Source organism: Anomalospiza imberbis, chromosome 22 (genome assembly GCF_031753505.1).
Source record: "Anomalospiza imberbis isolate Cuckoo-Finch-1a 21T00152 chromosome 22, ASM3175350v1, whole genome shotgun sequence".
Taxonomy (NCBI): domain Eukaryota; kingdom Metazoa; phylum Chordata; class Aves; order Passeriformes; family Viduidae; genus Anomalospiza; species Anomalospiza imberbis.
Window position 1 is genome coordinate 3,870,128 of NC_089702.1, and position 20,306 is coordinate 3,890,433.

A 20,306-nucleotide genomic window follows, 5' to 3' on the forward strand; every position below is an offset into this window, starting at 1 on the left:
GCAGGGCGATGGCGGCGGCGCCGTGAGGGGAGCCGCGGCCAGCGCGGCGCCCGGGACCCGCCGAGACCCCGCGGCCCCTGGGCCCCGCACCCCACGAGAGCCCGCCTGCCCTTAACTCGGGAGCCCCATAATGCATCCCCATCGCCCTCAGCCCCGGAGCGCCCGGGACCTCCCGGCCCAGACCCCTCGGGACTTCCCCGTAGCCCGTCCCCTCAGGCCGGGACCCCTCCCCGGTCCGGCCGTCCATCCCCTCAGCCCGGAGCCCCCGGGCGGCCGTGTCCGCCCAGCTCGCCGTCGTGTGGCGGCCCCGGTGCTTCGGGAGCCTCGTGCGCCGTCGGGGAGCTCGGGTGGCACGGGCCAGAGCCAGGCCCCGGCCCCGTTCCACTGGCAGCCGCCGGCAATCCTCGTCATTTTCTTCCTCGTCATTTTCTTTTCTTCCTCGTCATTTTCTTTTCTTCCTCGTCCTTTTCTTCCTCGCCGTGCCCTCCCAGGCTGCACCCGAGCCACTGGGAATTCTCGGGCTCCGTGGTACATTGGGTTTTTCGTTAGAACGCAGTGAGCTGTACGGGTGGTTAGTTCATGTTTGCTATACACACAATGCGGTTCCCTAACTCTTGTATAATGCTGTATCAATCACAGCTGGATTGTGGCATTCTGTTTATTCTCTACTTTACGAAATTTTATCTTTTTGACCTGAAACAGGCAAGCTGAAGTATATATGCAGTTTGATTTTTATTTCTCCCCTTTTAAATCACCTGAAAGAGACCCTGAGGAGTAATTGCTTTGAAGGTTATTTTGTAAAAGGACAATTTGTCACACATCCCCTTAGACACTGCTTAGGGACAACTCGCAGAAGTCACTCATGGAAAAAGATTAAATTAGTAATGTGTATTTATTTGCGTTTGGTTACAGTACACAGACAAGGAGGACACTGAAATTATTACTGAGATATTTTTGCGGCTGCAGATTACATGAGTGACAGTGCACAGAGCAGCAGTCAGAGGAAAGGAGAGGTGGTTTGCATAAATAAAGACACTGGAGTACAGGGATTTCACAGTTTTCACAGCAGTATGTTACAACTTTACACTTTAAATTACTACACCAGCTTGAGTAACATTGGTTATACTTTAGCAGTGGTCCCAGGACTCAGGTACAGTCAGACCAAGGATAAGAACATGGTAAACAATTTGAGAAACAACAGACAACAAAAAAAAATCCAAAGTGATGGCTTATGGGAATGACAGGCACGTTCCCCTCACGGGAAAGGTACAGCTTGTTACCAGAGTTCAGTAAGGCATACCTATGAGCCAAATTCTCCCCCCCAAACCCTAAATCACTTCTGGAAACAAAATGAAATGAGAATAGAAAAAATAAAAGTGTGAGAGACAGTATTAAATACAGCAGGTAACAGAGGGAATAGCACAAGTTTTGGTTTTATTAGAGTAAGTTTCTATCCTTATAAAACTGTCGCTTTGCACAGTTTGACCAGGCAGCTCGACATCTCTGTCCCAATAATCATCTTTATACATCACAGTCCCACTGTGGCTGTCCCCTGGACAGGCTTCTGTCCTGGTGCACTCCAAGCAACACCAGCTTCTCACATGGTCATGTGCTCTGGTAGGACATAGGAGATGTCATCCCAGGGGTGACGGTACAGACCCTGCTTCAATCTCTTCTGGTCCAGGTAGTGTCCTGAAAGGAGAGTGGTTTATGTTACAAAATTCCCACCCTTCCTCTTGGTCTTTGTCTCGAGTTGGATTGCTGGGGTGCACTGAATCCCCCTGGGTTTCAGGTTTGTCTGGTGTTCCTGAGGCAGGGCAGCCCCAGGAGGAGGGAAGGGGCAGGGAGGACGTGTCAAACTCACCAATGAATCCCATACTCCTGCCCAGTACAAAGATGCCATTGAGAGCTCCTATATCAATATATTCATCCGCTTCTTCCCTGCAAAACAAAGGAAAATAAATGGCTCCCGGTAATCATCTATTTAAGGAATCAATCTCAGATGGGCTGCCACCTGCTCTAGTGCCAGAAGCCATACAAATTCCCCTGACAGCTTTCTGCCCCCAAAAGCCAGGCCAGGCTGTTTCCTTCCCAGTGTCATGGAATTCTGCCCCTCAGGAGCTGGCAGTGCAGCTTCATAGGACCATGATGCAAGAACAGCTTTCCCTCACTCACCGTGTGAAAGAGCCACAATTCCTGAGCACGTCAACAAAAGCCACTCCAATAAAGCCATCTACGTTCAGGATAAGGTTTGGTTTCTGCAGGAAATAAAACACACCCCAATAAAGATGTCAACAGTGCAAATGATGTTCACCTGGCACCTTCCACTGGTGATTTGAGGGCTGCCTGTAGCTAGGGACACACCAGCCCAGCAGCCTGAGCAAGAACTGCACTTAATGGGAATGCTGGAAAATCAACCCAAAACAAGGGGTCCCCTTGGGTCAGCCCTCAGAGGTTCCCTGCCATGGGCCAGCACGTGTGCCAACAGCCTGGGATTTACACCCAGCAGTGCCACTGTGGACAGTGGCCACAAAGACAGTGGTTTGGCTTGTTCAGCATTTTCCTGGTAGCCAAATGCCTCCAGCCTTCCCAAACTGCAGCTGTACTTGGCTTCAATTCTACCCCAGACACAATCCCCAGCAACAATTTATGAAACACTGCACTGAAAATACAGCTAAGGCCAGTCACTTTCCCTCCCATGAGAAGCAGTGCCCAGAGCAGTTCCGTGCTGGCGCCTTTCACCTTGGAAGTTGTGATTTTTTCTACTTCAAGCGCGTAGTCCAGCAGCGGAGTGGCTGGGAAGTGCTGCTTCACGTAGTCCTTGAGAATCTGAACTCTCATGTCAGGGTTGTTTATCTGCAAGTTCAGAGCACATTACAGTCAGTGATGTTGCCTCTTACTGATACTCTTTGTAGATTTGGGAGAATCTGGTCAATAGCTGCCTCTGAAACTTGCTGGTTTTCTTTCCTTTGTTTTTGCTCTCCCCCACCCATCCCTAAAAATCCCTCCACAGTTTGTCCTAATGCAGTTTTCTTACTGATTTCACTCGGTGTCCAATGCCCATGATCAGCTTCCCTTCTTTCTTCATCTTATTCACAAATTCCATGGGGATAATCCCACTGTCAAAAGCTTTGCTGAACATTTTGGCTGCAGCATCAAGTGCTCCCCCAAACCGGTCACCCTGGGTGCAGAACAAAGGCAATTACATCAAAGCACTCCACAATTAAGATACAAACCCAAGATTATCTCCCCCATCCACCCTCCTGGTCTCTGGCATTCATGACATTAGAGTTGGGCAGGCACCTGAGAGAAAGCATCCGCTTATCTGTCACACGAATGCAAATTTGGAGCCAGTGCATCTCTGCTAGAGAAAACGTGGGGGAAAATGCAATCCAGTGTCTGTTTTAGTAACTCTTGTCAGAGCTCAGGCAACCAGAGTCAACACTGACAGCAATTTGGCTGCTACAAAATATTTCTAGACTTAAAGGAGACAAACTAGCCTGACTTACTGGAAAAAGGACCAGATTTGAAACAGGGAGCACCAACTGTTAAGAGTTGAAATTCAAAGTGTGAGTGGACAGACACCACCAGTCTGTGACTCTGCAGCTAATCCAAAAAATAGCAGTAATAAAACCTAGAAGAGGAATGAGTAACAAAGCTAAACCTCCTGAATATCAGGTACTCACAATAGTAAGAAGGCCTGAAGTGAGGCTTGAAACCAGATCTTTGCCAGCCCTGGCACAGACAATGGTGTTGTGGGCTCCGGACACGGCTGGCCCGTGGTCTGCTGTCACCATCAGGCACATCTCAATGAACTGGCAGGCGTACCTGGGTAACCTGGGCACAGACACCACATCAGTCAGGAACAGAACACAAGTGCAAATGTTTGTAAAGTCCCCAGCCTCTCCAGAGTTGAGGTGACACAAGTAGTCAGAGTGTGAATCAGGCCTAGAATACAGAAGTTTCCTCAGTGCACCACAAGACTCATGGAAAACTTCATCCTGAGACTTAAAACACACTGTATGCAATCCAAAATGCTGATACAGTGTCATGGAGGAAATACAGAGATGGTATTCCAGTGAATCTACCTTCACAAAGGAATCCTGGAATTACTTTTTTTTTTTTTTGCTTAAAAATCTATTAATAAACAAGAAAAACTCCAAAGAATCTGCAAGCTTTACAAGGACTGCCTCACCTTCTCTGAAACCAGAGCAGGCCTAGAACCCCTCCAATTCCCATCTCTTCTTTGAAGACCTCGGTGATGGGCATCCCAGCATAGATCAGCTCCTGTCCTCGCTCGTCACAGATGCTGGTCATGAAGGAAGCTGGTTTGCGAATCAGTCCCAACTCCTGGAATTGCAGTGTAAAGAGAGGATGGTTAAACACCCCACACCAACAGAGAGGGGCAGCACAAGGCAGAGTGGGCAAACAGCAATGCCTCTGGCTTGCCCTCAGAGCAGCTTCCACAGCCCAGAACCAGCACAGCTCACGAGTAACACTACAAAGCACAAGGTATAACCCCAGCGTGGCATCCAGAATCGCAGCCAATGCCCTGTCTGATTCCAAAAAACCCAAAAGCAGCTAAACCAGCACAGCTCACCCTTGCCCAGGAGTAATCCATTGGCACAGTTGGAGGAGGCACTTCCTCAGCTGGTTCAATCACTCTTTTGGCCACAAGATCCTGGTAGACAGACCTAGGGAGAGAATCCATTCAGTAACTTTGGTCCTTCTAAGAGATCCAAGAGAGGTGATCTAACCTAGACCTTAAAATCCCACAATAAGTAGAATCTGCTTTCCTTAAGCAGAAATATATTCCTATCAGGCCAGAATCAGTGTCCTGACAGCTTTTGTCCACTGCTGAAGGTGCCCTGTGAGTGTGACTTACTGAATGACCTCTCCCAGCTCATCAAAACTCCGGGGAACAAACACTCCAGCTTCCTTTAAGGCTTGGTTCTTTGCTACAGCAGTTTCGGAGGCCTGGTTGGCACAAGCTCCTGCATGGCCAAACTGCACCTACAAACAGGAAAAGAGAGCACTAAGGAATACAGACTGTTACCTGCAGAGAGTGCAACAGAACAGAGCCCTGACTGGGAACACCTGTGGCTGCACATCTGTCTCCTCTGGGCTACCAAAACTCCTTGTTGCAGTCGGAGCCAACAGGGCAATCACAGGGATGTTCTGATCTGGAATCCCTCCAGGCTCATTCACTTTCTGCCTCCCTAAACTGCCCCACTTCAGAGCTTCTTAACATAGATCTTTGCCATCCCTACTCCAGAAACAGGCAGCTATTGGAATTTGTTGCTTTCCCTGGCATCTTTGGGCTCCCTTCACAAGTAAGCAGAATCCCCTGGAAATTTCCTGTGACAGAACTATAGAAGCACAAGATATCTTTATCATTTGTACTTATGAACTTCTGCACATTAAAGTTACTACTGCCAGTTCCGGAAGGTTTAGGTACAATGAGTGAAGTTGCGGTTTTCTTCCTGTTGTGGATATATTCCTATTTTATGCATTTGCCCCCATTTTTGCACATACCTCTGAGGAGAACATGGTGGCACAGGTACCAATGCACCAGCACACCACTGGCTTGGTGATCCGGCCTTCTTTAACACCCCTGCAGATCTTGTACTCTTCTGTGCCTCCGATCTGCAGGGAGAGAGAGATGATTCCGAGCTGCACTTTTGATAAAACCAGCTCCAAGACATACAAACAAACAAAAGTTTCTCCTTTTTCACAGAATAATGTCTGAAGTGTCAGAACAAAACCTCCCGATTTTTCTTTTTCTTTTATTTATTTCAAATAGGGAAGACTATGCTCGCCTGTGGAATACATTCAATTTCTTTTTGACAAAAGCAGCAAGAAATAAAATTTTGAATATTCAAGAACAGTAGAAGCTGCTCTTTAGCATTCTTACAACCAGGTCAGATGCTCCCAAAACAAAAACCACACACAGCTATTTCTCAGATAGTTAAGTGGCCTCACTCACCTCTCCCAGTACTACAATCATCTTCACTCCTGGAGTATCCTGATAACGCAAGACATGATCCATAAAAGTTGAACCAGGATATCTGTGTGCAATCAGGGGAAATGGCAACAATTTATTTCATATACTTTTCTGAAATAAAAATTAACACCCAACCTGCTCTTCCTACTCCAAATTACCAACGATTCCTCTGCTTACTGAAGGTGCCAACTCGTACCTGTCTCCTCCGATGGCCACTCCCTCATAGACCCCGTCAGTGGTCCGGGAGATGATGTTGTTGAGCTCATTGGACATCCCTCCAGAGCGGGACACGTAGGCCACGCTGCCAGGGCGGTACAGCTTCGATGCCAAGATGTTATCCAGCATGCCTCCTGTGTTGCCTATTTTAAAGCAACCTGGCTTGATCCCACCAACCTATAAGAGAATAAGAGAAAGGTGTAAAGCCCTTTAAAATCATGAAAGTGAGGAGCATTTGTGTAAAGGCAGCCTTGCCAGCATTTGTATAGAGAAGGAAGGATGGCAATGACTTAAAGATGAGAGATTAGCACACACTTCCTGTGACTACAGACAAAAAGTGGATTGTAGGATACACTTCATCCATTGGAGAAAGCTGATCTGAAGGTTAAGAAAGACAGGAGAAGGTGGCCATCAAGTACTTACAGTTGCAGGCCCAATGATGGTGACTCCCTTTTTATCAGCTGTCTTGATCAGTTTGCGTGTCAGGGCCTCTGGAATGCCCTCAGCAATAATGGCAATGGTGCGGATCTGCCGTGAGAGAAAGAAAACCACTGGTACCCCACAGAGCTGCCTCTTGTCAGAACCCTGGGAAGTCATACATGGGAGGCCACTCTGTGCACTCTCATCCAGGAAGACCCAATGCATGAATCTGCAGGCTGCCATGATCTTCACAACAGGTTCAATGCTCCGGTCAGGGAATTTTCTCCCCCTCGCACATCAGAGCAGAAATGTATAGTCAGCCTGAAGTAGTTACTGCTAACCAAGAAGCACCAAGTTCCTCTTAAACAAATTGCAAGTGCAGCATTAGGATTTACCAGGGACCCCCAGCATGCTCCTTACATTCTGTAAAGGGTTAGAATTGGGGGTTATTTGCTAAATCAGAAAACCAAGACAATTTGCTAATGCCGTCATGGTTTAAAAACCACCAGTACCCTGCTAACAGGGTCTTCCTTCTTCATTTGGGCTTCTTCTGAATCCTGCACTCACCTGAGGATAATTCATGGTTTCAACAGTGCTGTCATAGGCAGAGCGTAGGGATGCAAAGTTGATGAGAACATCCACCTCTGGGTGCTTCCTCATGGCATCTGACATGTTCTTGTAGACTGGGATCAGGATTTCTTTGTGGCCCCAGTAGAACTTCTGCCTGTGGTCACCACTGTGGGAGAGAAGATGGAAAAGCCCTGACCTGAAGGCTGCTGGAAAGGCAAAGGGACACAGCGCATGCAGACAGAGGAGTTTACAAACCCCATTCTCAGCCCCCGAGACTGACTGAGACACTCACGAGCACGTGAGCATGTCTGGGGAGGGACCATATGACAGCAGAAGGTTCTTCAGAGAATAGGACAGAGCAGCGTATGGAAGGAGACAGGCTAATGGGGACAGAGGCATCCAGCAAGATGAATAAGCTCTCCCACAGTGAAGTTACCAGAGCCTTAACTCTACTCCAAGCTGGAAGACAGAATGAGGCACAGAAAGAGTAATGAATGAGATGTGTGCACAGCTGTGTCACTGGGCTGGTGCTAACACTGGACTGAGGAAACAGGAAACCAGTATCTGTAGTGAACAGCCAGGACAGCAATGGGGAGGCCAGTCAGCTTCCCAATCCTGCTACAGTGGGATTCTGTCCATCCCACAGGCACTGGAGGGGAAGCACCTGGGAAGGTTTTACTGTTGGCATTTCATACACAGTAGATGCTCTGTCTCATTGCTGCAGTCATTTAAGTGTGTGGATACTGGCTGTGCTCCCATACCAATACCTTCGTGACATAACATTCCAGGTTTTGCCAGTCTGGCTCCCTCCAAAAGGTCAAGCAGAATCAGTTAATTCAGGTAGCCTTAAACTTCAATCCCTATTGCTTTTTCCTCCTTAATCAAGTGCAGCACTGCCAGAGGCTGCCACTCACCTACGGACATGGGTGTGCCTGCACTCAGTACCCCGAGGTTTGCACTTGCTGAGAAGTTATTTACAGAGGTGCAATTACCATCAGAGCTGCAGAATAACAGTGCAAGGTCTTAATTGTCAAGAGGAGAAATTCTCTGCAGGACAGAGGCTGATTAGACATCAGCTCTCCAGGATGTCTGTAAATACCACCGGAATGAACCAAAGCTCCTGCCTGGCTCTGGGCTCCCACCTCACCGTACTGGAAGCAACATCTGCTGTTTCCCTTCTCCCTGCCTGCCCTGTCCTACAGGGAGACCCCCACACTGAGGGGGTACAATAAAACAGCTCATGCACACCCAATAGTCCTTCTCATCCCTGTAGGCATGAGTAAAAGAGGGTAAACACCACAAGGGAACACTCTATCCCACTAAAGGATCCACAGGCTTCCTGCTGGCTAAGAAATCCCTGCTGCTATTGGAAAGCATATGAACAAGATTTTATTTTTTTTAATTTTGTTTGGCTACATACCTGCTTTCATTTGTCAGCAGAGCTGCTATGATTCTGGTTAATATTTGGAGGGATAATTTCTGCTGCTGCAGGCACAAAGGTGTCTTAGATAAGCACACAGCCAGCAGCAGGTGAGTGAAGAAGTCTTACAGAGCCTGCCTGCCTTTGCTGAGCCAGAGGGCTGGAAAGAAAGCCCAGGTAGCCTTGCTCACTGAGTGAAGAACAGTACTTGGATATTTTTTAAAAGCACATGAAGTGGAGCTTCAGTTCTGCAGTGAACACTAAGCTGTTTCAACAGTGCAGCCCGAAATCAATGGTTAAAGAAAGCAGCCTAAAAAGCCAACTCAGGGGTGGAAGGGAGCAGAGGAGAAGGTGTTCCAGCAGGGATAGGGACCAGAGCAGAGCCGCACTAAAGAACCACAGAGAATGAGAGAGGAGGAAGGTCACAGAAGAGTTGGAGGGAAATGGAAAAGCAATGCAGTCACAGGCTACTTACGTGAACGGATAAACCATGGCAGCCACTGAGGGTTCATCCCGGGAGCAAATATAATCAAAGTCCAGCATTCCTTGGACAGCCCGGGTCTGCATCCCCCAGACGATTGCCTTGGTGTGGCGGCTGAACAGTGTTGTGGCTTTACCTGCTCAGAAAGAGGGGAAAGAAAACACCAAACCATCTTCAAACTGTACACCTGAGCAAGACACAAACTGCAACTTTGCCAAATGCCTGCTGAAAGGCTCCTGGATGGGTGTATACCCCCACCTCCAAACCAAACCCAGGAGATGAACTGCAGTTTGCAGGATGGAGTAGCACACTGTGCAAATTAAGGAAGAAACTGTAGATGAATCAGCAACCCCATCCCTGGATTCTGAACACAACAGCCAGGTTTTGGGGTTCACTAAATGGATAAGTGAATCACAGAAGGGAGCTGGTATAGGAGAGAAGTAAAAACTGCCTCTGCCTCTCCTGGGCCTTTCATATTTCTACCAGTTTTCTTATGCAAAGCTGAAGAGAATTTTGAATTTCATGTATTTATTTGCATGTGGCCCACAGTCTGGGCAAACCATGGGAGGTTGGTCAGGGCACTATAGTAGAGTGATAGGAAACTTAAAAAAAAAAAAAAAAGGCAGAAAATGGGGGGGACAAAGAAAATAAAGGAGCTCAACATACTTGGGTTGCTTTTCTTTTTTTTTTTAATGCTCAGAATCCAACACAAACTTGGCTCCAAGAATTTATATATGGCCCAAAACTTGGCTTCAGGGGACAGAGTCAAAGGAAAAGCAACAGTTCAGCCAGTGAGGATGGACTGTTGGTTTAAAGTCTATTTACACCACTTGTCACAGCACAACATTGAGTCTCTCCTTCTGACTCCAAGCAGAATTAATTTTAAAACTCATAAAAACTCAGAGCTGATCCATCTGCTGATGCCAACTTTGGCTACTGCTGAGTTCTTCCTGGATTTGGATCAAAGCTAAACAGCATTAGGGATTAAACAGGACACTGTTCCTCTGGCTTCAACGAAGAATCAGTCCTTGCTCTCCAGCCCTAAACAGTCACTCACAGCTCAGATTCACTGCAACATGACTTGTTATTAGGGAACTGAAAATTCTGTTTATCTCGCAGGTGCCTGCAAGGGGGTACCACGAGTGTTCCCAGGAACACCAAAATGCAGATCCAGAGAGGCAATGATGTTTGTCTGAGAGCAAGCAAGCAACAATCCAAGAATTCCACTTCATTCCCAAGATTGTCCCTCCTCATGATAAGGGAGGTGACTTGAAGCTCTACTTTGCCTCCAGTTCAGCAGTTTATTCTCACACAGCATAGAGCCCAATAGAGTTTTAAAGTCCCTATAAAATAACTTCACTGAGCACAAGCTTTAATAGTTTGCTGGACTGTTAAGGCAACATTTAGTTCATTTGTGACTTTTCTGTACTTTCCAAACCTGATAACCAGGGCCCCTGCACTATCTTGTTTCCCTTTGAAACAAGATACCAGTTATTGGTCACTCCTCCTTTTGGAAAGCAAAGAGAACAGAGCTTTTCACTATGTGCCTCAGGCTGTTCTTCTCTGTGATGGCTGTGTGGGGGAAGAGAGAAAAAACGAAGTTTGAGACCTGGCCCTCTCTCCCCCAGAAATAGGAAGGATTTGTGCAGAGGCATATGTGATCTGCACTTGAAAAAAACAGATAAGAAGTTCACATGGTGACAGCTAAATATGCTGGGCAGGAGGAAGGGACCAGACAACACAGCAAACTTTTGGAGAGAAAAAACAGCAACAAAACTAAGAACTAAAGTCAGCTGCCAGCGAGGCCAGGCACATTCAGCAGGTCACACAGGTCCTACCTGAACCAGGTCTCGGGGCTGGGATTGAATCTGTTAAAGAGAGAATCACTCATGCAATGGTATGACAGAGCTGAGTGCTGCCAGCCCACTGGCCAGGCACCCAGGCAGGTGCTGCAGCAGTCCTCCTCTCCTCCTCCACAGCACTCAGGGCTTTTGGGTTTGCTCTTGTTAAAAGACAAGCAGACTGGAGCCCTCTCACTGTACTTCCTCTCGTTGTGCAGTTCCTGAACATCCCAGATCAGGGCAACTCTGACTTGCTGTGTGTATGAGCTCATGGTACAAGTGAGCTGCTAAATCACTTAACTGCACTCAAGACAAAGATAAACAGGTACCACAAAACTGCTTCCCTTTACATTCAGAAAAAAAAGCACTTGTCTCGTGCCCATCCTGCCTTTGGGAACAGCAGAGCATTGCCAGCAGCACTCCCAGAGCTGGACTTACCAAGAGGTGCTGTTGGTTTTGCCTTCTTAGCTGGAGCAATGCCATCTGGTTTGGACTCGGAGAAGGAGGCGGTTCTGCTCGGTGCTGGAGTCTGAAAGATTCAGAAGCCAAGTCAGTGAGGGGCAGTGCTCCAGGTATGGCCTGGAGCACAGAGGAGGAGGTGGCCTCGCTTTGGCTACACTGGTCACTACAAAGAAAATGAGTTTTCAGATAGGACCATTTCAGTCAAGCTACAGAAAACAGAATGACCCAGTAGGTTCAGCTTTGAGAGGCCACATTTTCTGCACAACTGACATGGGCATTGGGGTGGCCTCTCCCGATAAACTGCACCAGGAGAGCCATGTCTGTTTTCCTAAAGCTTCCTACAAATACACTAGTGGCCAAAATGCCTTTCCAGCCTGTTTGGATGGGCAGCTGCCTTCATGAGGCTCCTCACCCTGTCCCGTTTGACGGTGGGGAAGGAGCTCACCGAGGGGCTGCCGCTGGCGTTGAGGAGGAAGTTGGCGGTGTGGGCTGCGGCGGGCGGCTGGTTGGGGATGGGCCGGTGGCCCAGCGCCATGCCCACGATGGCAGTCATGTGGGTCTCCGTGCCAAACACGTGGATGGGGATGCCCGTGGTCTTCCCTGTGGAAGTACACAAGAGCAGTCAGCATCCTCAGGGGAAGGCTCTACCAAAGTGAAGCGTTTCACCTTGGGAAAGCTCAGCAGAAAGCAAGCAGAAGTAACAAGATGCAAGAATAAAACTCAAGGACAAGCTTGGTCCTTACCAACTTCTCCCATGACACGTAACCCTTCCTGGTAGTTCGGGCCTCCTCTTCGTACGAAGATCCTCACCTCATGCTCCTTCAGAGGGCCCTGGTAATCCTTAATTGCTCTCACAATGCCCTAAAAGAAACACACAGGACAGGTGACCCAGGCAGCCAGACATTTACCCTGTCCCATCATCTCAAACTCCTGGAGAGATGGACTATGAGCCTCAGCCAAACACGGAACTGGGAAGGAGGGCTGGGGGCTGACAACTGCGTGTTTGCTGATGTTTGAGACTGTCACTTACTTTAAAGGTGGCTGCTACATTGGTGAAATTTGCAATGCTGCCTCCAATAATCAGGATCTTCCCTGAGGGAAGAAACACAGGTAAGTACAACCATCTCAAGAGCAGAGTACTCCTAGATCAGGAAGCAGTTAAGGACAAAGTCAAACAAAGCTGCAGAGTAACCAGCTGTTTTTAGTAGAAAAGAAAAAAAAATCCCTAAAGCAGTTGAGTTTAGTAGAGCCTGGAAGATAAGAGCTTGGTACCAAGCAAGAATATCTGATAGGGATCGCTCAGGCCCCATGAAAAACCACAAGTCCTCTCTAAGCAAGAGTTGACAGAAATCCAGTCCTGATTCGTTCAGAAGGCAGAAGTACATTGGCAGCTCTGCCAGGGAAGGCTAAGCATAGTAACAGCCCAGATTTATCCAGGTTTTTCTGCCAGACAGGTTCACAGCATCTCCCTTACCTTCTGGGTGCTTCTCTCGGGTCATGAGGGAGAGGATGGTTTTAGCATAGTCATAGGTCTGCTGCTCGCTTGGGGCTCCTGAGTACTCCCCGTAGTTCGCCAGCTCATTCACACCCCCCAGGTCACAAATGGTGTCACTAACAACACAAAAAGCAGTTCTTTATGAGATTAGTTATAATTTAAGTCACTATAAAGTTCCTAAAGTATTCCAAATCCCTGGGGAAGTGGGACTCTTAACAGAGGGACAGTGCTGTCTGCTGAAAGCAAAGCTGCTCTCATCTTGGTGCCAGCCACGATTAATCTTGTCATGCTCCCCAGATGCAAACTCAGTGACCACTACAACAATCCTATTACCCTCAACAGCCTCCAGCCAGCTTGTTTCTTTGTAAGTCAGAAAGGAACTGTATGTCTGTAAGAAACTGTATCTAACCCTAACTCTTCCAAAATTAACTTCCATAGTATGTTCCATAGCCTGGTGAAAAATCTGCACAGCATCTTGATTCTGAAGTGATCCCAAACAGTCACAGTACAAGAAAAATGGCTTTAGGAGAGTCTACTTTCCAGAGGCTGCATTAATTATGGCCTCCCAGCACTTGTAATCCTTCCCCTCTGGAAACCTCGCTTCCCTTACCTGTACACCACTGAAGCACCACCACCAGCCACCATGGTCCAGATCCTGCCTTTGGGGTTCAGGATCGTAAGCTTCAGGCTGGCCCCACTCTTGGCATCCAGGTCAGCAATGTAGGCTTCCTGCAGAGAGAGCAGCACAATCTCAGCTTCCTCCTGCACCTGCCTCTTCCATCCCAAGAGTTCATAGCGCTGTGTGCATTTGGACACACGGAGCAATCACACCTCAGGCACAGCAGAGCTACAAACTCAGCATTTGCCAGGGACAGAGGCCCAGCTCCATCCCTCCATCACACAACAGGCACAAAATCTGAACAGAACTGTAAAGTCTGTTCTGGCCTTGTCCAAGACTGAGACCTGAGGAAATCTAAAAATCACCTCACCCATGGTGACCACTCTGGCTGTGCTGGAGCCAGGAACATAATCACTGAGAGCTGTAATTTGGCTCAACATGGTGCCCCTGCTGCCCAGTGTGCCAGGCTGCTGAGCAGCACTTCATCAGAGCTCATTAACATTCCCAGCAAAGATTCTGCCATAACAACCTTCCCAGGGACTCAGAGAGAGATGATTCAGAGACAAAAACTTTACTAATTCTTTTAAGAGCAAACGGAGTTGAGTGTTGGCATCCAGCAAGCTACATGGAAAGGAACAGCTAAATGGATTTCCTGGCCACAGCACAAAAACCTTCCAACTGAAGCACAATTATAATCATTAAAGTGAAAAAGTCAGGACAGAAATCTTTTTGGAGAGAGAAGAACAGACCCCTGAAATAAATAACAGAATAATTAAGGAGAGAGGTCTGCTTCCAACAGCCTCTGAAGCTGTTGGGACCTGTGTCTGGAGCAGTGCTTGTGCATCCAGCAGTACAGACACAGGGAATTTGAAGAGGGAACAGGCACTGCAAGTTTTACAATAAAGTGCTCATTGTAAATTGTCCTCACTTTTTTGGAAAAATAGGTGTATTAACATCTTCTAAGTTCCAGAAGTGGTGATTATTTTCTCTGGATTCACGCTTGGATGCAGCATTTACACACAGCTGCTGCTCTGCTCTCAGAACTGTCACTGAAACACTGAGGGAATGTCAGCTCCCACAGGGCTCCCAGTAATCACTGCTCCAAGAGAAAAACAGTGATGCTGAGGGGAGCAACGTGGGCAGGAACCACAAAAGGAAGCTCTGCACAGACAGCTGACAGAAGTTAAATATCAGCCACCATTAAAAAAAAGCCAATTCTGAATTAAAGAAATGACCAAACAGAGCTGGGAAGCAACTGCAGTTCAGAGTGTGATTCTGAGCAGTCCTAGGACTACAGCTACCCATGCACAGGTATCATGGACAGCACTGCCAAGGGGCTTGAGACACAGCAACAAAACCACTGGAAACGGCAACGCCATGGGCATACAAGCAATGATAAATTCAGGACACAGTGAAGGAATTCCAGCTGTCACTTGCCTCAGGGTAAGCTTCCCTGCCAAAAGGAGGGGGGAACTCCACATCCCCCCACTTCACTTTGCAGATGTAATCAGCCGTCGCATCAATCTTCGCAGCCAGATCAAGGATGTAAACACCATCCTTAGTCACCACTGCAGTGAAAAACATCATAATTAGCTCTGGGTTGTACAGAGACACATTACAGATTTACTCCAACAGCTGGTACCACACAGGCATCGTTGCAAAAGCTGGGTGGCTGCTGTTTCCCCTGGCACTGGGCAGTATTGACCAGCCCCAGCAAGTTCCCTGAGGAATTAACCAGTAACTGTGGCCATGGTCCAGGCTCTGTCTCAGGGGCTATTCTGTTTTACAGTGCAATTTTTACAGTCTTCAGTTCTGCCTTAACATTCCCTTCAAGGGAATTTTTCATTTCCTCGTTTTTAATTCACTGAATGAACAGCTCAAAGACAGATCACTGCCACTTCCGTACTTCTGCACATGGCACCTGGTACTGTTGTGAACTACAGAACCAAAGGAAGGATCAAGAACACATTCCAGTATTTCAGAACAGAAAGTTCTGCTTCCAAAAATATTCATTACCTAATGGATTGATCTCGAGGTACGTAAAATACAGATCTTCATAAATGTTGAACAGGCCACAGATGAAGCTGGCCAAGATGCTGTAAAAAAAAGGAAAAAAAATTGACACAAGTTAATGAAAGCAGCCAAATCTAAGTACAGTTTGCTCTGTTCATTGGTATTAGTGGCAATCTGCAAATCTACTTGGCATCAATTTCTTTCATTCTCATTCATCTTCTCTGGATGGAGCCTGGGTGATGGATGACTCAAGGGAAGGAAGACCTTGATGACTCATCTTAATTACCCTCCACCAAACTCTGCTGAGGACACAGTTGCTCACAACTGTCAGAGCTGTGCAGTCTGATTTATCTCCCTACAAGACAAAAGCACATCGTTGCCTCCCTGCTGATACCCATCTTTGTCAGATCTGAGCTTCCTTAGCGGTGATGGGGAGGAGGCTGCAGTGAACTGGTGGAGTGACAGACTCCTTCACCCTTCAGTACTGCACAACCTCAGCAAGGATTAAACTATGTTTGGAAAAATCATTACTCCTATTAGGCTAAGTAGGTATGGGCAGCTAATTGAGGGAGATGCAGAAGCCTTGAGATCTACAGATAAGCCTGCAGAAGGAAGAACAGGAGAATAACTTTGGAGATCAGGCCAGAGCAAGGGAAAGGGAAGTTCTGAATTAGCAGTCAGAGCCACATCTCATCACCAGTTCACTAAACAAAAGAAACTTCTATGCTGGCACAAAGGATCAGAATTCAGCACATGTCTCCAGTCTCAGGTTGAGACCTAAGCAGGCTGACAAGTGCTGCTGCCAAGTAAAGGCTCAGCACTAGGAAACCTTATTTTTGGGTTTAACAGGCAGCTGAGATAAGGTCAGAGAGCTTGGATTCAGGATGCATGGCATATTCTGGAGAGCAGCAAGAAGAGCAGGAGAGTGAGCTTCAGAGTTAAGAAAACAGAGGGATGTGGCACTGAGATAAAGGAGAGCAGCTGCTGCATGGCTGGTCCTACCCAGAACTGCATCTCTACTTACTCCTTCTTGTCAGCTGGTGCATGCTGCAGGAGATGCTTCTTCACATCCGATTCACTGAGCTTCTCATCCACTGCCACGAGCAGCTTCTGAGCTTTGGCATCCACATCTCCCACGTCCACACCCCCTTCGTGGTGGAAGAGCACGCAGTCTCCCTCACGGGCAGCGTATATGCACACATAGAACTCTTCCTCCTGTGCCACAGAGCAGGGACAAGCATTTATCAGTGACTCCCAGAGAAGCCCCTGGAGAGGCTTTTGTGCCAGTGCTGGGACTGGGGCAGCTGGGCCCAAAGTCAAGCTTCCCAAGGAGCAGCAGTGCTGGAGTGGCCCTGACACTGAGAAAGACTTGCCAGTCTTTTTTATTTGGATCAGGAAAAGGAAACAGTGATATTATCTCAGCAAAGACCATAATTAACAAAAAGATCTGTGTGCAGAAGTGTCTGGCAAGCCGTTCTTCTGTTATAAGTGCAATTTTATTTGTTTTGTAGTGGCCTTGCTATGATGTACTCACTTAGGAGTTTTCACTGCATTGGCAAACTGATTAAAAATTATAAGGAATATGAAGGTGTATGAATTTATTTTCTACTTAAAATTTCAGTATGGAAATACAGAAGATGTTTTTGCCCAGGGTGTGTAGCAACACTGTCAGCTCAACAGCACGCTCCCAAACTTCTGCTTTCTCCACTGTAACAATCCAGTTAAGCATGCAAGTCCAAAGAGATTTAAAAGCCTGCTTTTAGTACACCTGCTCAGCCTGCGTACTAACCTGCTTGTGAGGGACGAAGGGTTCAATCAGAAAGTTCTTCAGGATTCCTTTTGCATTAGCAATCTGGGGACAGAAAACAAGAGAAACACCCATAACCACTTGTCCAGCACATTTGTGACAGCATGAGGAAAGCTTTGAGAATTAATCAGCACTGCTCCCTCTCCACTGTGCCTCCTGGGGAACCACTCCTCCCTCTCCAGCACAGCATTCAGCACTGTCACCTCAGGATATCTGGTTACAGGAGTCGGTCACCTTTCCCATTCCTCACAGGACAGAGGGGTATCAGAATTACACCAGGACAGCTGCTCTCCTCTCCTGTCCCAGAGACAGCACTGTCACTGGGCCCTGCTCAGCACAGTGAGACACAAGAGCTTGAGAGGCTCTTGGAGTAGTGGAAAATTCAGAAGTGAGGAATTGCTGAGCTAGTGGCAGGAGCAGAGGCCTCAGAGTAGTGTTCACATTGAAATGGTATCAGGGAGCACAGAAGAGGAAGAGAATCCTTTAGCCTCTTCTTATGGGTCCAGGAACTGCTCTGTGTAGGCATGTTCGTGTTATCCAAACCCATGTTTCCAGGCTCTAGAGACACTGGGGGGCACTCCCTGCTTCTGAGGACACCAGTGGTCCCAAGTCTGTGGCCCAGTCCTTGCTTTTGATATGGTTGTTGTGTTGTGCTAAAGGAGTAATTTCCAAACCCATGGTTTTCCCAACGGGGGAGCACTCACAATGCTGCTCCTGCTGTTTCCCAATTCTTGCTGCACCGGCTCAGAGCCAGAGCCAAATCAATCCCAGCAGGTCCAAAGGCATAAATTCCTCAAGACAGCACAACTCCATCAGCTCCCAACACACAGCAGCAGGGATGGCAGGCACTTCATTATCATTAGCACTGCACTGTCATTCCCAGGAAAATAAATATTACATGGCAGCACTGAGTTAAAATAGGGCCTGAAGTAACACTCAATCATCAGCCAAAACTCATGGGCTGGCTGCAGTGGAGGACCAGTGATTTTAGAGCTTTTATCCTGTCCTGGGAACAAAAGTGAAGTACTCACCGTGGTTTCCTGGCCCAGGCGCTGCTTGAGCCAAGCCTTCACCTGATCCAGAGTGAGGTTAATCCCAACCAGTCCAAGCTTCCCACGTCTCTTAATGAGCTGATCTGGCTTCACCACTAAACGCTACAGAGGATGGGCAAGAGATTTAAAGGGAGAAGGATTAGAAATTTACTTTGGTCAAGCGGTTCTCTGCAGATAGTGAAGTAAAAACTTAAATTGGTAATGCACAGAGCACCCATCCTTGCAAAATTCCTTTAATCTTGGCAAATCAAGCTCCTGCTACAATATGCCTGCAAATTTGGGTTTTCTTACACTGTACTTTGAGAAAAGCTGCCTTGTTTCCACTCAGCTGTAAGCAGACATCAGAGGCTGAGGTGACAGCTTGTTCTTTTTTTGATGAAAAAAACCCAATAAAAGTCATGACAGACACAGACAGTTGCTCATAAAAATAATAATAAAAAAAAGCAGCTCCTGCTGTCACTACACTTTGCTTATGAGACTGGCTAGGGCCAGGGTCATGCACATTTCAGCCAACTGACCACGGCTCTTTATAATATACCCATGGATAGCTGCTCCTGGTCATACACATCTCTAGCTTGCAATTATCTTTTTAAAGAACCAAACTAGAACTGAGTGTCATTCTCTTATCCCACTGATGTGTCCTGGAACTTTAGCAACTTATGAGTCAGAACACACTGTGCTGCAGTACAGGACACTGAGCATGGTCTTGCTGCTGGACCCTGAAGCCCTTTCCAGCCTTACAGAACCTGCCTTCAAGGCCCAAAAGCAACCTTGCTCCCGTCTGGCTTCCTGCAAGGCTTGCAGAAGCACTGCTGATCTCTTCCTGCAGTTCATTCAGGCACTTGGGCATGGAACATCTAATTAGTGCAGGGCTTCTATCAGTCAGTCAGTCAAGGACTATGAGACATTCATGTTCTCCAGCCAATGACTTAATATAATTAACCACTGGAAAAGAGCCATCTTGGACAGCTAATAAAAAAGAGCTCTGGGTATGTTTTCCTCTAGAGAAAGTGTGAGGATATGTGACACAGAGATAAATGATTTTGCACTGAAAAATTTTAAAAAGGAAGTTTTCCCTGACATTTTGCTTGGATTCAAGAAAACTAAGCAGTGTCCTAACTTGACATTAAAGCCAGACATGGAGAGAGCACTGCCTTATTTCAGAGAGCAAGGCTTTGAGAATAGGGACTGACATCTCTGTCTGAATCAACCTCCTTTACCTTCTGTACAGATATGAGCAACTGGTTCACAGCTATCTCTGCTCCTGTATTTCACAGTCTTAAAGGAATAATCAGCCCCCCATGAGGTGATAGCGAGCCTTGAAGCAAGGCTTGTTTCTTTATCAGGGTTGGGAGTGTGGCAGAGCACCAGTAGCAACTGGTTCTTCAGGAAGGGTCTGGAGCAGTGCTCAGGTGCTCCAGGAAGGCAAATCCCACTGTCCCTGCCCTTACCTCGCTCAGGAGCCACGGGTGGTCCTGGGTGAGCCGTGCCCAGTCCGTGGCTGGGGTGACCCGGGCATACTTGAAGCGGTTCTGGATGGCAGAGGACGTGCAGATGTACTTGTACAAGAACTCCTTCCCCGTCTGCTCAGAGATGGCTTTGGCTGACATGGCTACCTAGTCTGGATGGGGAAAAAAACCAAAAATCCATCAGGAATGGAGCCCTGTTCTGGCAAAGAACCCTGCATCACTCAGCTCAACACAAACCCAAAGCAAACCAAAGTCACCCCATTTATGTGAGATCCTAAAACTCCTCTGATAAGCAAGAACTACTCACATTGCTTAAAACCTCTACCTTGCTCCCCTGCCATGCACACTATTTTCATCCAGCCCTGTCTGCAGGGAAAGGCAGAATCCCTGCAGCTTGTCCCAGCCACCACCAAGCCTTTCCCAAACCCAGAGCTTGG

General features: G+C 47.5%; 1 protein-coding gene across 2 annotated transcripts; it reads right to left on the reverse strand.

Annotated features, from left to right (window-relative positions):
* Positions 1-873: 873 nt before the first annotated feature.
* ACLY (ATP citrate lyase) lies at positions 874-20,050 on the reverse strand. 2 transcript variants are annotated; one of them, XM_068212295.1, is made up of 27 exons: positions 19,852-20,050; positions 18,380-18,502; positions 17,331-17,393; positions 16,566-16,756; positions 15,545-15,624; positions 14,966-15,096; positions 13,520-13,638; positions 12,889-13,025; positions 12,445-12,506; positions 12,158-12,275; positions 11,860-12,014; positions 11,391-11,481; positions 9,106-9,247; positions 7,208-7,376; positions 6,644-6,748; positions 6,201-6,397; positions 5,987-6,068; positions 5,536-5,646; positions 4,886-5,013; positions 4,601-4,694; positions 4,196-4,350; positions 3,687-3,837; positions 3,038-3,181; positions 2,743-2,856; positions 2,176-2,258; positions 1,865-1,941; positions 874-1,692 (listed from the first exon to the last, which is right to left on the reverse strand). In XM_068212295.1, the coding sequence occupies exons 1-27, from the start codon at positions 20,008-20,010 to the stop codon at positions 1,598-1,600; spliced, it is 3,276 nt and encodes a 1,091-aa protein (XP_068068396.1). In that variant the 5' UTR covers positions 20,011-20,050; the 3' UTR covers positions 874-1,597. The 2 variants fall into 2 exon arrangements, with proteins under 2 accessions (XP_068068396.1, XP_068068395.1); XM_068212294.1 differs by having other exon boundaries at positions 13,520-13,634; positions 14,962-15,096.
* Between the last annotated feature and the right edge of the window lie 256 nt (positions 20,051-20,306).

What these genes read in the sequence shown, in the direction of transcription:
- ACLY (XM_068212295.1), bottom strand. Translation starts at nt 20,010, where the DNA reads ATGTCAGCCAAAGCCATCTCTGAGCAGACGGGGAAGGAGTTCTTGTAC. An exon ending in GCCATGGTTTATCCGTTCAC is followed by an intron (nt 7,377 to 9,105) that starts GTAAGTAGCCTG and finishes TCTCTCCCACAG; the next exon opens with TGGTGACCACAGGCAGAAGT. An exon ending in GTGGCCATCGGAGGAGACAG is followed by an intron (nt 6,069 to 6,200) that starts GTACGAGTTGGC and finishes GATTGCACACAG; the next exon opens with ATATCCTGGTTCAACTTTTA.